At 35.6% G+C, this 12378-nt stretch overlaps 1 protein-coding gene across 3 annotated transcripts in view; it reads left to right on the top strand.

Annotated features, from left to right (window-relative positions):
* USH2A (usherin) overlaps positions 1–12378 on the top strand; it is a 363259-nt gene that overhangs the window by 172725 nt on the left and 178156 nt on the right. For all 3 annotated transcript variants that reach the window (XM_079297512.1, XM_079297514.1, XM_079297513.1), the window contains 2 exons: positions 8095–8254; positions 8742–8913. In XM_079297512.1, the coding sequence (XP_079153638.1) occupies positions 8095–8254; positions 8742–8913 (332 nt within the window). The remainder of the gene's footprint in view (positions 1–8094; positions 8255–8741; positions 8914–12378) is intronic.

Here is a 12378-nt window from a genome sequence, read left to right as displayed (position 1 = left end):
TCCTTGTTCCAGCACTACAGCAATGTTTTGGCAAACTCCTTTATCCTCTGACTATAATTCAGGAATACAGAGGTGTTCTGGTCCTAGGAAGGTGATAGTATCTCTTCTACAGAAACTCTTAAATCACATGGTGGCTTGCCTGGATGGTGAGAATTGTTCTCTAATCATCTCACATGCCTGAGTCTATACAAAATTGTGAAAATGTTACTCATCATGGGTGTAAAATGCAGATATTGCTCAATAAAACTTGCAACCTATAAATCATTAATTTCATCAGCCTGTAGCTGATGGTAGTTCAAAGAGCCCTTGTTGTAGTTTTATTGTTTAGGTTCAAATTTCTAGTGTTGAGTGTGCTTTCTCAAGCTTCTGCTTGTTTAATGAATTGGCTTTTGTTGATTAGGACATTTTTTTTTGGGATTAAAAGGATATTTTGTAATTTAGTGTGCATATTAAATTCTAGTAAGAAAAATATATAAATAAAATTGTCTAATTTTTGTCAAAATAATTATTTTGGAAATGTATTTCTTTGATCCCATTTCTCTTTTTCTTTGTTTGGCAGAAAACTTATATAAAATTAAATACAGTGTTAAAGAGTTCTAAGTTGTCTCAGATACAAAGAGAGAAGTATGGAAATCTTGCAGGAATGTTGTACAGATTTGCAAATTACAGTTATGCTTACATAAATAATTTTTTAAAATTATATTGATACTGAATGTCTCTCCCCTCAAGTTTGATTTACAAAGATAACCCTGAATCATCTTGTAAGCAGTAGTAGATGTGCCATGATTTTAGGTGGGGTGAGTGTCTCTGAAAATTCCACTTTCTGAATTTATTGCATGTCCTTTTCCCTCTCTTCCTCTCCCCTCCCCCTCCATTATTGAAGGGGAATTCATGGGAACAGAGCATCCTAATTGCTTTTCTATGTAGCACTGTCTTATACCCCTCTCTGGTGTGTCTTTGTTTCCTTCTCTGAGGTGTTTTTTGGTTTTTTTTTGGTTTTTTTTTTTTTTTTTTTTGTAGCCTCTCTTCTTAGGAAAGTGTTTGTAAGTCTCTGCTCTCTCACTGCCATTTTCCAGACAGACTTTATTTCTGCACTCTGTGATATATGTTGCTCCAGATGAGACTGATTGATTTATATAAAATGGATAGTAATAGTTGCTGTTGCTTGCCATATATTCATATATAACCACATCTTATTTGCCACAGCAGCATGCTCCTATGTGTTCTTCTGTGGGTTGTAAAAGTGGCAGCCTGGCACTTCTCTTCATACAATTACCTCAGCACCAAATGCTAGGTAGGACTGAATTTTGTTTCTCCCACTGCAGCAAGTTTGGAATTGCTTGGGAATACAGGATTTACTTCTGCTGGTGAGCCAAAGGGTTCTTGGTCATACTAATGTGAATCCAGAGTAATTCCATTTTTACAGATGCAGGTTTCAGAGATTCAAATTTGAAATGTATTTGCCTGCTGCAAATATATTTTCCAGTTGTGAATATAAAGCTGAAGTAATACAGAGGTAAAATGGTCAAACCATGCTTTTTTCCTTTTTCACTTTTTGGGCTAAACATTGACTGAGACATTATGGTTCTTACGATGTATACTAAAAACTCATCTCTAAGCTGGAATAAAAAATATATTGAATGGATTGGAAACATTCATGAATGGAAATTTTCATTTAAATCCTAAAATCTTCATTCTATATGATGTGTAAAGAAATGTAGAAGAAGGACATCAAAATAAGATAGTGTTATTGACCACAATTCCTTCTCCTCATGTGCCTGGTAAAAATTAATGTGCTTCATCTTCTTTCTGCTCTCTCCCACTCTGACCTTCACACTCACTTTCTTTGTCCAGCTTTTATAATTGAATTAAACTAGGGAGACAGTGAATGTCTTTAATTCTAGTCAGCAAAGAAGTAACTTGGAAATTCAGTAGCTTCATTTGATGCTGAATGTTTGCACTGACTGACTGGCTCTGAGTCATTTCAGCAGCAAGAGAAGCTTTTGGAAAGCCTTCCAAAATGCCTCCATATTTTTCTGATGGTGACTAATGCTGATGGGTCAGAGGAAAACATGTCAGGGATGTTATGGGAAGGAGGGTTCCAAGGAGCACTGTGATTTTTCTGTGGTCAGTGACATGACATGTCTTTAGAGTCACCCAAGCAATTTAGGCAGAAGTGCTAGTCTGAAGAGAAGTTTAAATGTTCTTCTCTAATGTATCCCTTCTGCTTTTTCCAAACCATGTGGTGTGGGGCACTCCACATGATTTGAGGTTTTTTCAGCTGAGCTGCTTTGGATTTCAAGCTAGTGTGTCCTAACTGGAGAGTATGAACAGTGTGGGAAATCTTCCCATAGAAGCTGTTTCAGGGATGTGGCTTTAAAATAAAAGACTGTAATCCTTGTTCTCCAGCTTTTACAGAGAGATAGGAGTAATGTGTAAATAAAAAATGCTTACCTGTCTAAGGAAGGTTAAAACTAAAATAGTTATGTTTTCATGTTCCCATATGTTAAATGGTTTTGTGCTTTGCTTTTTATTTCCTAAGATGGGACCTGGAAGTTCCCTGAATTATGAAAAGCATAAAAGGAATGAGGATTTCATAGAACCATGGAATAGCCTGGAGTGGAAGGGACCAGCTATGGACATTCAACCAAGTTGCTCAGAGCTCTTTCCAGCCTGGTCTTTGAGCACTTTAGGGCTGGGATATCCACAACTGGGTAACCAGTTTCAGTGTCTTGCCCTCACAGTAAATTTTTTCCTTTACAAGTAATTTGGAAAACCAGAGATATTTACTGCTGAACAAATAGTTTCTAAAACACATCAGCATGTGTTGACCAGCTGGAACCAAGTTGTTTTGTCCATGTGCCATTATGTCAGAGTCTTTGCAGTCCTATGATGCTTCCTGAAAATAGTCATTTGTGATCCTGGGTTTATTTGTTGCTCTTTATTACTTGCACTTGTTTTTAATGGCTTAAATTTTTTTTTTTTTTTTCACTCTGCAACATCACAAAATCACACAAGCATTCTTATTTATTAATTAATGTCAAAATTTGCTACTATCTTCAATTAAAGGGCCAGTTGAATGTGTGGAAGGCCATCCATTGCAAATTTACACAATTAGGTACATGAGCACTTTCTTTGCCTTGATTGAGTTGCCTGAAGTACCTAAGGAGTGTCTTTTGTGATACCTTGTTTTTTCTGAAATATTTTCAGGGAAGTGATTAGTGTGGTGTGGGGCTTGCACATCTATGAAGTGATGCAGCATTAGTATAAAATGTCCTTCCAGGGAAAGATGTACATTTGTGATGGCTCTTTGTGAGTCAATATAATTAAGAGATTTGTGCTTTAGAAATAGAGGAAGCAGAATATACTGTACTAAAAGTTGAATGTGAGCTGTTGCATGCTTTCAGGAAATGGTGGAAGGCACAGATTGGTGGCTGATGGAACAAGCCTAGAAATATGATCTTGACACACCATATGAAGTAGAGGTTTGGGATTTTTTGGTGGTGTACAGAAATCAGAGGGAGATATGGTTGTATTGGTGGTGCAGATTTATAGTCCCAAGGAGTTTATCTTCTAATTAAATATTATGTTACTATGAGTTAATATAACAGATTGTGAGAAAGAAGATGAGAGGGCAGAGTAAGGAGGTGAGTAATAAGCTGAAGTGTTTGTATAGTGTACCTACATAAACTCTGTGGGGACTGGAATTCTTTGGTATTTTTTAATTTTCAAACTCTCTCAGCAGGTTTTTGTTGTTGGGCTGCTACCAATCCCTTGCTAGAATGTTGCTGAATCATTTTCCTTTGAGTATGGCAATGGGATAACTATTGTCTCAATTGTTTTCCTGAGACACTATGTGGGGTTCCTTGCCCAAGCCATGTGAGTGCTCACCATTCAAGATGTTGCCATTTCTGGTCCTTAGAGTAGCTGCCTGAAACCAGGGAGGGTGGGAATAGGGAGGAAGAAGGGGAAAAGAAGAGTGTGTGGCTCTCTTGCAGCAAATCTAAATATAAAGTATGAGTGTTATGGGTAAATTAAAATATTGCAGTTATTACCAGTGTGGTTTTTTTTAATTGGGATGTATTCTGACAACTGAATGAAAAAGCTCATGTGTTGTTAAATCTCTAATTTTAGTTGAGTTTTTGTTTGTTTTAAAATTTTTTTGACTATGCTAATTATCTTTTCATACTTTTTTTTAGTAACATCTATCAAATTCCATGCTAAAAGTGGCACTGTACTGTTGCATATTATCTTTCAATGACTACCCATTAAATTTGATCAAAGCAAGTGAGTGTTCTTATTGACCATGCAAACAGGGTCATTCTTTATTCTTTCTGTCTCGTGCATTGATTGTGCTCTCAGGACTTATGCAGGTGGTTGTTAGAAACTGAGGGATGCCAACCACTGTAGTTGGTTAGTGTGGGGAAGTTCCAAACACCCACTATCTAATACATGTAGTGGTATGCAAATATCTATTTTAATGATAGTCACTACAGTTCACAGTTCTCTTGCTGATGCATGAGTTAGAAAATGATTTCGTTTGTTTGTGTTGCCTCTGAGGTCAGAGAGATGAAAAGGCAGGTTGATCCTACCTCTCCCTTCACCTTTTTCTTCAGGGAAAGTAAGTGATGGGTTTAAAACAGATATGTGGGATTTTATTTTAGTGTTCTTTCCTTTGTTCTGCTTTTGGCACAAAAAATGCAGAATTATTTTTCTGTCTACCTTCTACTTTAATACAATGACTTGAGGAAATCCTGCCCTCAAAAAAAGGATCTTTTTCTTTGTTTTTTCATGCTTTTTGTTCTTCTGAGTCTAGAAATGAGAACAAGACCAAATCCTGAATTCGGGGGTTTTTTCATCAGTGAACTTCTAGGCTTAGCTTTAAATTGGTAAGAAATAAGTGTTTTCAGTGAATAGTTATTGGAATATTGAAATAAGAAAGATTTGATCTTTAAATTAACTCAGGGAATTGGAATTGTGGAACAGATTGGAATATGACCTGATCAAGAAAATTTTTAAGAAAAAAAATTCAGGTTTTGCTGTAGGTTTAAAATTTGTAATTGTGTCCTTACTGTGTTCGTCTTGTAAATTGAGATCAGTGAAATTCATCCAGCAACAACATGAAATCAATTGTAAAATAACGTATAAATCACACCCTGTATTGTAAATGATACTTTGTTTGACATTAGTCACTGAATTTTCCATGCACTGGGGTGCATTTTCTGTTAACACATTTCCACATAATGCTTGTGGATCTGTTTCTAATGTGTTTGAGAGAGATCTGTTTTTCATGTCCACAATTGCCTACATTTGATCTTATGCAAATCATGCAATCAAGCAAATGGAAAGCAAGGCATTGTTGCTAGAGAACCTTGACAAACAGTGGCTTTGTAGTTTTAAGAACCTCCTCCCTCTTTCAAATTCATGTTTGTATCCATAGCTGTTTGAATCCAGTGATCCATTATGAAACACTTTGAACTTGAAATAGGAAAATATCTCCCAAATTATGTTGTGATGAATAATTGTGTTGATTATGATGTAATATAATTTTTATTGTTCAGTTTTTCAGTTTCTGCTTCTAACCTCTTAGAAATACTGCTTACCTTATATTTGCTGGCTCATCCAAATGTTGAGATCTGTGGAAAGATTTTAATAATGGCAAAAATTTCTTTGTTTCCTTCTCCTGCTTACAAAAGCATAAACTTTCTTTTCAGCCTTTATCCCACCTGAACCTTTGAGATTCCATTGAAAATGTCTATTTAATGTCAAAATACATAGTTATTAGTTAATAAATCAAGATGAAGAATAAAGATTTTCTTTTATTCTGGTGACATGTTGCTTTTTAAACATATTTTATATTTCAACTATTTTTTAAACTCTCCTTCCCTCCCCTTTCAGTATGTTTACCATCTGATCTCAAATGATCTCTGCACTTATATGTGCTGTGTTTCCATTCCTTGCTATTGTGTTTTTTAAACTTTACATGTTTCCCTGTCTTTTCTTTTTGCTTTTTCCATTACTGGTACTGGGACACACAAGGTAACTTATAGTCAATTGTTTTTTTCAGAAAACATTTCCCATCTTCCATTCTCTTAGTCCTTGAAAAATTTCTTCCCTCTTTAAAGTACACATGGTATTTCCACAAATATATGCCTGCCAGTAGTCTCATCAGCTATAGTCTGCATCACATCAGGGTTTCAATACAAGCTACCTTTTAAAAAATAGGAGTTCCAGATGTGGAATCTAACAAGGAAAAGAATGAGCCACCATAAACAAATGCAAAAGGAGAAATAAACCTTTTGTTTTCCCTTCCCTTGGGTTATATTCACTCTTTTTGGTGAAGCTCTACCATATACTTTCAACTTTGAAAGAAGAATGCATAGTCAGTATCTAGGAGATTATGAATTATACAGTTCCATGAATTGCTTTCATCTATCCGTTTTAGGATTGCAGAAAGTAAAATCCTTCTGGTCACTTGTTTGCCCACCCACAACATGTAATGTGCAATACTTGTGTCACAGACTTTCAGCTCCCTTTTCTGGCTTCCCTTATGCAGCTGCAGGGAACATGGGACCCAGGGAGGTGTACAGTAATGAAGGCAGCACAGCCAGTGCAGTACAGGGAGGTTCCTGCATGCTGAGCCAGCTTGAGCACCTGCTCTGGAGTGTGCTTTCCCCTCTCACTGACTTAAGCACTGCTTAACCCTGGTAGAATCAGTCCCATTATGTTGATTAAACATGTCACTGTTGCAGACATTCACTTGATGATTTTTTTTGTAGCTGCAGCAATTTTTTTAACTCACACTTTGCCATGTGCTCCATGGAACAATACCACTGAGTGATAGGGTATTCTCAATAAAAATGTACAAGTCCATTCTTTCCTTACATAGACTTGAGCAAATCAGAAGAAATTACATTCCTGCAGGGACTGGAGATGTTACAAAAGGGGGAAAAAAAAGAGTCAAAAGTTGGGTCTACACCATCTCTTCTTTGGTGAAAGTCCAACTGGACTTTTTAATTTGTGCTCAAGAATATTGTGTAAAAAATATAGTTTGATATTATTGGGCTCTGAAAACACTACTATTTGTTATATCTTACAAAAAACACAGAACTTTTCTGACATACTGAAAACATGTGTCTATTGAACAAACATTTTACCTGTATACATTTTACAGTTGCCAAAGCCTCAATTGTAAATTCCTTCTTAAAAGATTTGCTAGTTAAAGTCTATGGTTTGTATTTTAATGAAAAAAGAGAAAGGAAAATATTAGAAAATTACGTCAGCATTAATTTTGTGCTGCAATTTTTTTAACAAACATTCCTGTATTAGTATAGGGAAGAATATATGATCTTTTAGAATATTTTTTCCTCAAAAATGCTATATTTTATTCACCATTTTCTGCAGTAATTGAAACTCAAGATAGCTTCAAAATTAATAACCATTGAACAGTTGTTTTGCTATAGGATTAGATGAGTTGTCTTTACTGGACTATATTTTACAATCTTTTGGTGTTCATGCAGCTGAAGACAAACAGGCAAAGAGAGAACAGATCAGTTTGGGAGGTGGCAACAATGAGCTTCCTTTGTGTTCATGCTTTTAGTGAAATCTGCATGGAGTGAATCGTTGTATGTATCAATGATTGACATTAGTGTTTCATACAGCACATTTAAAAAAAATATGTATAATCCAGCTGTGTTAATGAACCTGTACTTGTTTTTCCATTACTTTAATTTGATTTGATTTAATTATCTCAAAGGTGTTCATTTGCCACTGTAGCAAATTGATGTAGTATGTAGCATCTAAAAATCTAATTAATTTTTTTTTTGTTGGTTGGTTGGTGTACATTTTGGTGTAAATGGAGTACAGTGGGGCTGTCTCAGCCAAAGCACGCCTCACTGATCTATGAGTAGTCAAAATGTGCAGTTTTCTACTGCTAAAGAACCAGTACCTGTTCATTCCTCTAGGGCAAACCTGAAACATTTAAGAGATACAGGCTCCCCTTCCTCTTGATTTCCTAAACTAATATCCGAAAGCTATAGCAAAACAAGTTAAAATGAATGCACCACCCAAATTGCTATTCATTTTTTGCCCTAGATTTGGCAGTTTTCACACCACACCAGTTCCTGCTCACTGCCTGCACCCTTGCTGGCTGCACAAACAGCTCCCAGGTCACCTTGTTCACGGCACAGCTGCCACCATCTCACGTGGATGCCCCGGTGCTGACAGTTTTGGATTCTAGAACAATATATGTACAGTAAGTAAGGATTTCTTCTTTCCTGACAGCACAATAGTGCATCAGTTTATTCAAGAATTCCAGTGAGTTCAATCAGGGGAAGGGTTTGTGACATAAAATTAAATTTATTATGATTAAATGCATAGAAGTGATTAGTTTAGTGGTTCTGTGAACCTTCTGATTATCACTTGCCAACTTAATTTCCATTTTGTCTTTACGCAATCAGTATAACCTACATATGGGCATAGCCTCTGCAAACTTCAGTGCAGGAAATGTTCTGGTGATATGCCCCTTTTGTAGCCCCTGCTTTGTGTGTAATCATTTATCTACTGAGTACAAATACTGCATTAGAGATATGGTTTAGATTTATTTTTATGATTGCAGAACTGCATTTTCAAATTCTCAAAATAAACCCCAAGAAGTCCCCTAAACAAAGCCTTATGTTTTTTCAGCGTGGTCTGAATCTTTACTTGGTCTGGTCTTAATCATATTTTGTTTTTATTTGCAGATGGAAAGAACCAGTAGAAGTAAATGGAATCCTAGATCGCTATATAATTTATATGGCCACCAATGAGCAGAATTTTACAAAGTGGAATGTGATCTATAACAGCACAGAACTTTTTCTGGATTTTACTATTCCACAGCTTTTCCCGGGTACTGAATACCTCATAAAACTAGCTGTAAGTTTTAAAGATGTGTAGTAGAGGTGTAAAATGGTGAAAATGATTCTGACTTTGTTAGCATCTTAATATTTAATGGTTCTTCTGTCCACTTTGTTTAACCTTTTCTTTTTGAAGCTAAGGTGCATGAGCCATCCTCTATCAAAGTAGGTTCTTTTGTTTCAAAACAGACTCACAAAAATGTGTACGTAATTGAAATTCAGGTTTTCTTCAAGGGTAAGTTGGACAACTAATAAAGAATTGAGCAGAAATACGTGAAATGCTTTAAAAATGTTTCTTTGGACCCAACTTAAAAGAAAACATTGAATGTATTTAAAAGTGTCAACCTTTCATATTTTGTACCATGGCAATTTGTTCTTTCATCTTAAAATCAGTATGTAGAAGGAAATAGCAGAGAAGAAGAGTTCAGTGTAAAGCAGCAGTTTGTGTATTCAAAAGATTTTAAAAGACATTAGTGTTTTCACTGCATTTCTTTATCATTGGTTTTATTTTGTGATGAAATAGAACAGCTTCAGCTCACTAACAAACCTGAAAATGTGTGAATAAAAGGAGGGGATTGTCCCTTGTTTTTAAGCACTGTTCATTTTATAACAATACCTATATAAGGATATTTGCTTTGATAAATGCCATAGAAAAATATTCTGCTCTTGATTATGAATAAATTTACATTTATGTAGACTGGGTATGCATTCATTTTTTCTTAACATGCTCTTGAATGTTCTAAATATTATACCACAAAAAATAAACTACCTTCAGGTAATGATAAGGATCTGACTTGAAGCTGAAAAAACCAAGGATATTCAGTCTAATTAAAGCTTGGATTCATGTTGAAATTAATTCATTTGTGCCTAGATATTTCAGCATAGTAAATTGCTTAGCATATATAATAACACCATGTCCAAAACGAAGACACTACTTCAACAAGCATTTTATGCCTTGATTTTTTTTTTATTTATCCTTTACAAAAGAATTTGTGCTGTCTGTCACTGTGCCACAGCTCTTCTCTGCTCCTGCCCAGCTGCTGTGCATGGGGGCACAAGGAGAGAATTAACAGCTACAATCTGGAGAGCAACCAGGACCGTTTGTTTTGGTGTCTCTGCCTTGGGATATGGGAGGAAGTGTTGTGTGGACATTGGTTTTGCTTCATCAGTCTGTGCAAATTTCCTAGAAGTTACCGAATACATTTTTAGGAACCTTTTGCTCTTTATATTTTATTTCTCATTTCCTTGTATTTTTTTTATCCCACCCTTAACATTTGCATTTTATTAGAAAATAGGAAAAGATAATTTCTTCTAGTGACAAAGATGACCAGATTTACCTGGATAAAATGCAGTGGTCTGTGATAGGTGAGTTAGAAGAAAATTATAAGTCTGAAAGTGCATGAAAAGCTCAATATCTTTGAGGTATTGTAGCTTTAAAACTTTTGGATCCATGATACATAGGATTACCAAGACTGGTTTGAGAAGAATGTACTATTGCAAGTTTAAAAGTCATGAAGATTAAACATGGTCAAATGTTACTTGTATACTTTATGAAAGGAAAGGCCCCAAATATTAAAAAAACCCAACAAAAAACAAATTCACAAAAACTTCAAATCAAGCACAGACACATGGAGAAAAAAAATCAAAATATTTAGTGTTTCATATATAATTTAACTGAATTTCAATAAAACTTTTAGAATAAAAATACCCCAAATGCCCATTGACAGTGGAAAATTTAACTCAATTATTCTTTTTGTTTGATTGATTGTTTATTTGTTCTTTTGGGTTTTTTTTGTTAGAATGAAATATTTCTACCAGCTAGAACCTTTTTTACTTTCCTTGTTTCACAATTACTATTAATTTTGGTTTGTATCCATTCAAAAATTTGTTTTGGTTTCCATGTTATCAAAACCTGCAGCTTGACCACAGGAATCAGAAGCCTCACGAGGAAAACTTTCAGCACCTCACAGGCTGTTGACTTTAACTTTTCTATGTAAGGTTCATGTAACTACATTGAAGAGAGTTAAGAAAATGTTTATCTTTGCATGCTGTTGCCAGTTTTCAGAATTGATTACTGCCATGCAATATGTAGCAATTTTATTCGTAAATGAGTACAACAGGTATTGTAAGTAAATCTGATGCTTCTTTCCAAATGTCAGCCAAGAAGATGTAAGGTCATGTCTCCATGGATTAGTGCAAAGGAAATTATCTTTGTTCTGTTCATGCTCTAAGCTGGGTGGGTGTGAGGCAGCCAGTCTGAAAGCAAATGGAAAGCTGGAAGGCTGCCTTTAGTGGCCAGGGTGTCACTGTTATTTGTATGACTGAAGGTCTCTGGGGTTGAATGGTAAGCAGTATCTCCTCATGATGCTGCAGTGTGGGTAAGCTGGCTCAGGTCCTGGCTGGTGTCTTGCTATGTGGTGTCATCTGATGTGGTTTGTATCTTTGACTGCCCAGTTCCCCTGGGCACATTTTACCCGAAATCTGTTTTGCTGAGTGACAAAATGGGAACTCAGTCTGGGTGGAGGTTTTGATGGCTTTGAGCATCACTGGATATGATTGCCAGATGTCCAGTCTGTTTGGATAGACTGATCTAAAATCCCACTACCTAAATGCAGATGAGCTCTGTTTTGCTGATTTTCATTAGAAGAACCAGAAACTTCATATCCCAGCAAACTTTAGAAATACAAAAACTGAGCTGCATGAAATTCAAGAATTAAATGAATGCAAAGGCTGCTGTTACCAAGCCTTTAATTGAAATGCTCTCCACTGCTGAAGTAGGCGTGGTGGAAATCAATTAGTCAGCAAGTCAGTAAGGAGTAAAGGAGAAAGAGGGCTTCCAGAACTGCTCATTTTGGCTTCTTCATGAAACCAGTGGAAATTAAATAATTCAAAGGTTACTCTTCTTCTCCTGGAAGGATAATTTTCTTAAATATTTTACTTACCAAAATGCTAATAGTTACCTGAGCATCCATCTAAACTGACACTAGTTTTTGGGATTTTTAATAAGCATTATCATGTTTAGAGTAAATGTCATTTTTCTTTATGTTCCCAAAACTGAGGTTGCATTCTTTCATCTTTGCTTGCTAATTCAGACTGAACATGGAGTCATTCCTTAGTTATATTGGGAATGTAATTTCCAGTGATATCAAAACAATCTTTATGTATAAAAGAGTCTTTCATTTACAAATAATACTTATTTTTACCCCTGGGGTCAGTATACAGGTTGGGAGGGCATAGGGAATATGTTTGACTTCTCTCTGATTTGAAAAACAATGGGAAATGGGAATCTGAAGCTAATCCTTTCAAATAAATATAATAGATTGAGAGAATTAGATTAATAGATTTTATTCCTGGAGATCTGGAGAGCAAGGTTCTTTATGTGCTGATGATCCACTTGTCCACTTTAGTACATGGACAACTTAGAAAAACACAGATAATCCTATATGTTTTATATATGTCCAAATGTAAATATTTGTTGAATTCA

Source organism: Erithacus rubecula (genome assembly GCF_903797595.1).
Source record: "Erithacus rubecula genome assembly, chromosome: 2".
NCBI lineage: Eukaryota > Metazoa > Chordata > Aves > Passeriformes > Muscicapidae > Erithacus > Erithacus rubecula.
Note: the sequence above shows the minus strand (reverse complement) of the source record. Positions and strands in the feature narration are given on the sequence as shown.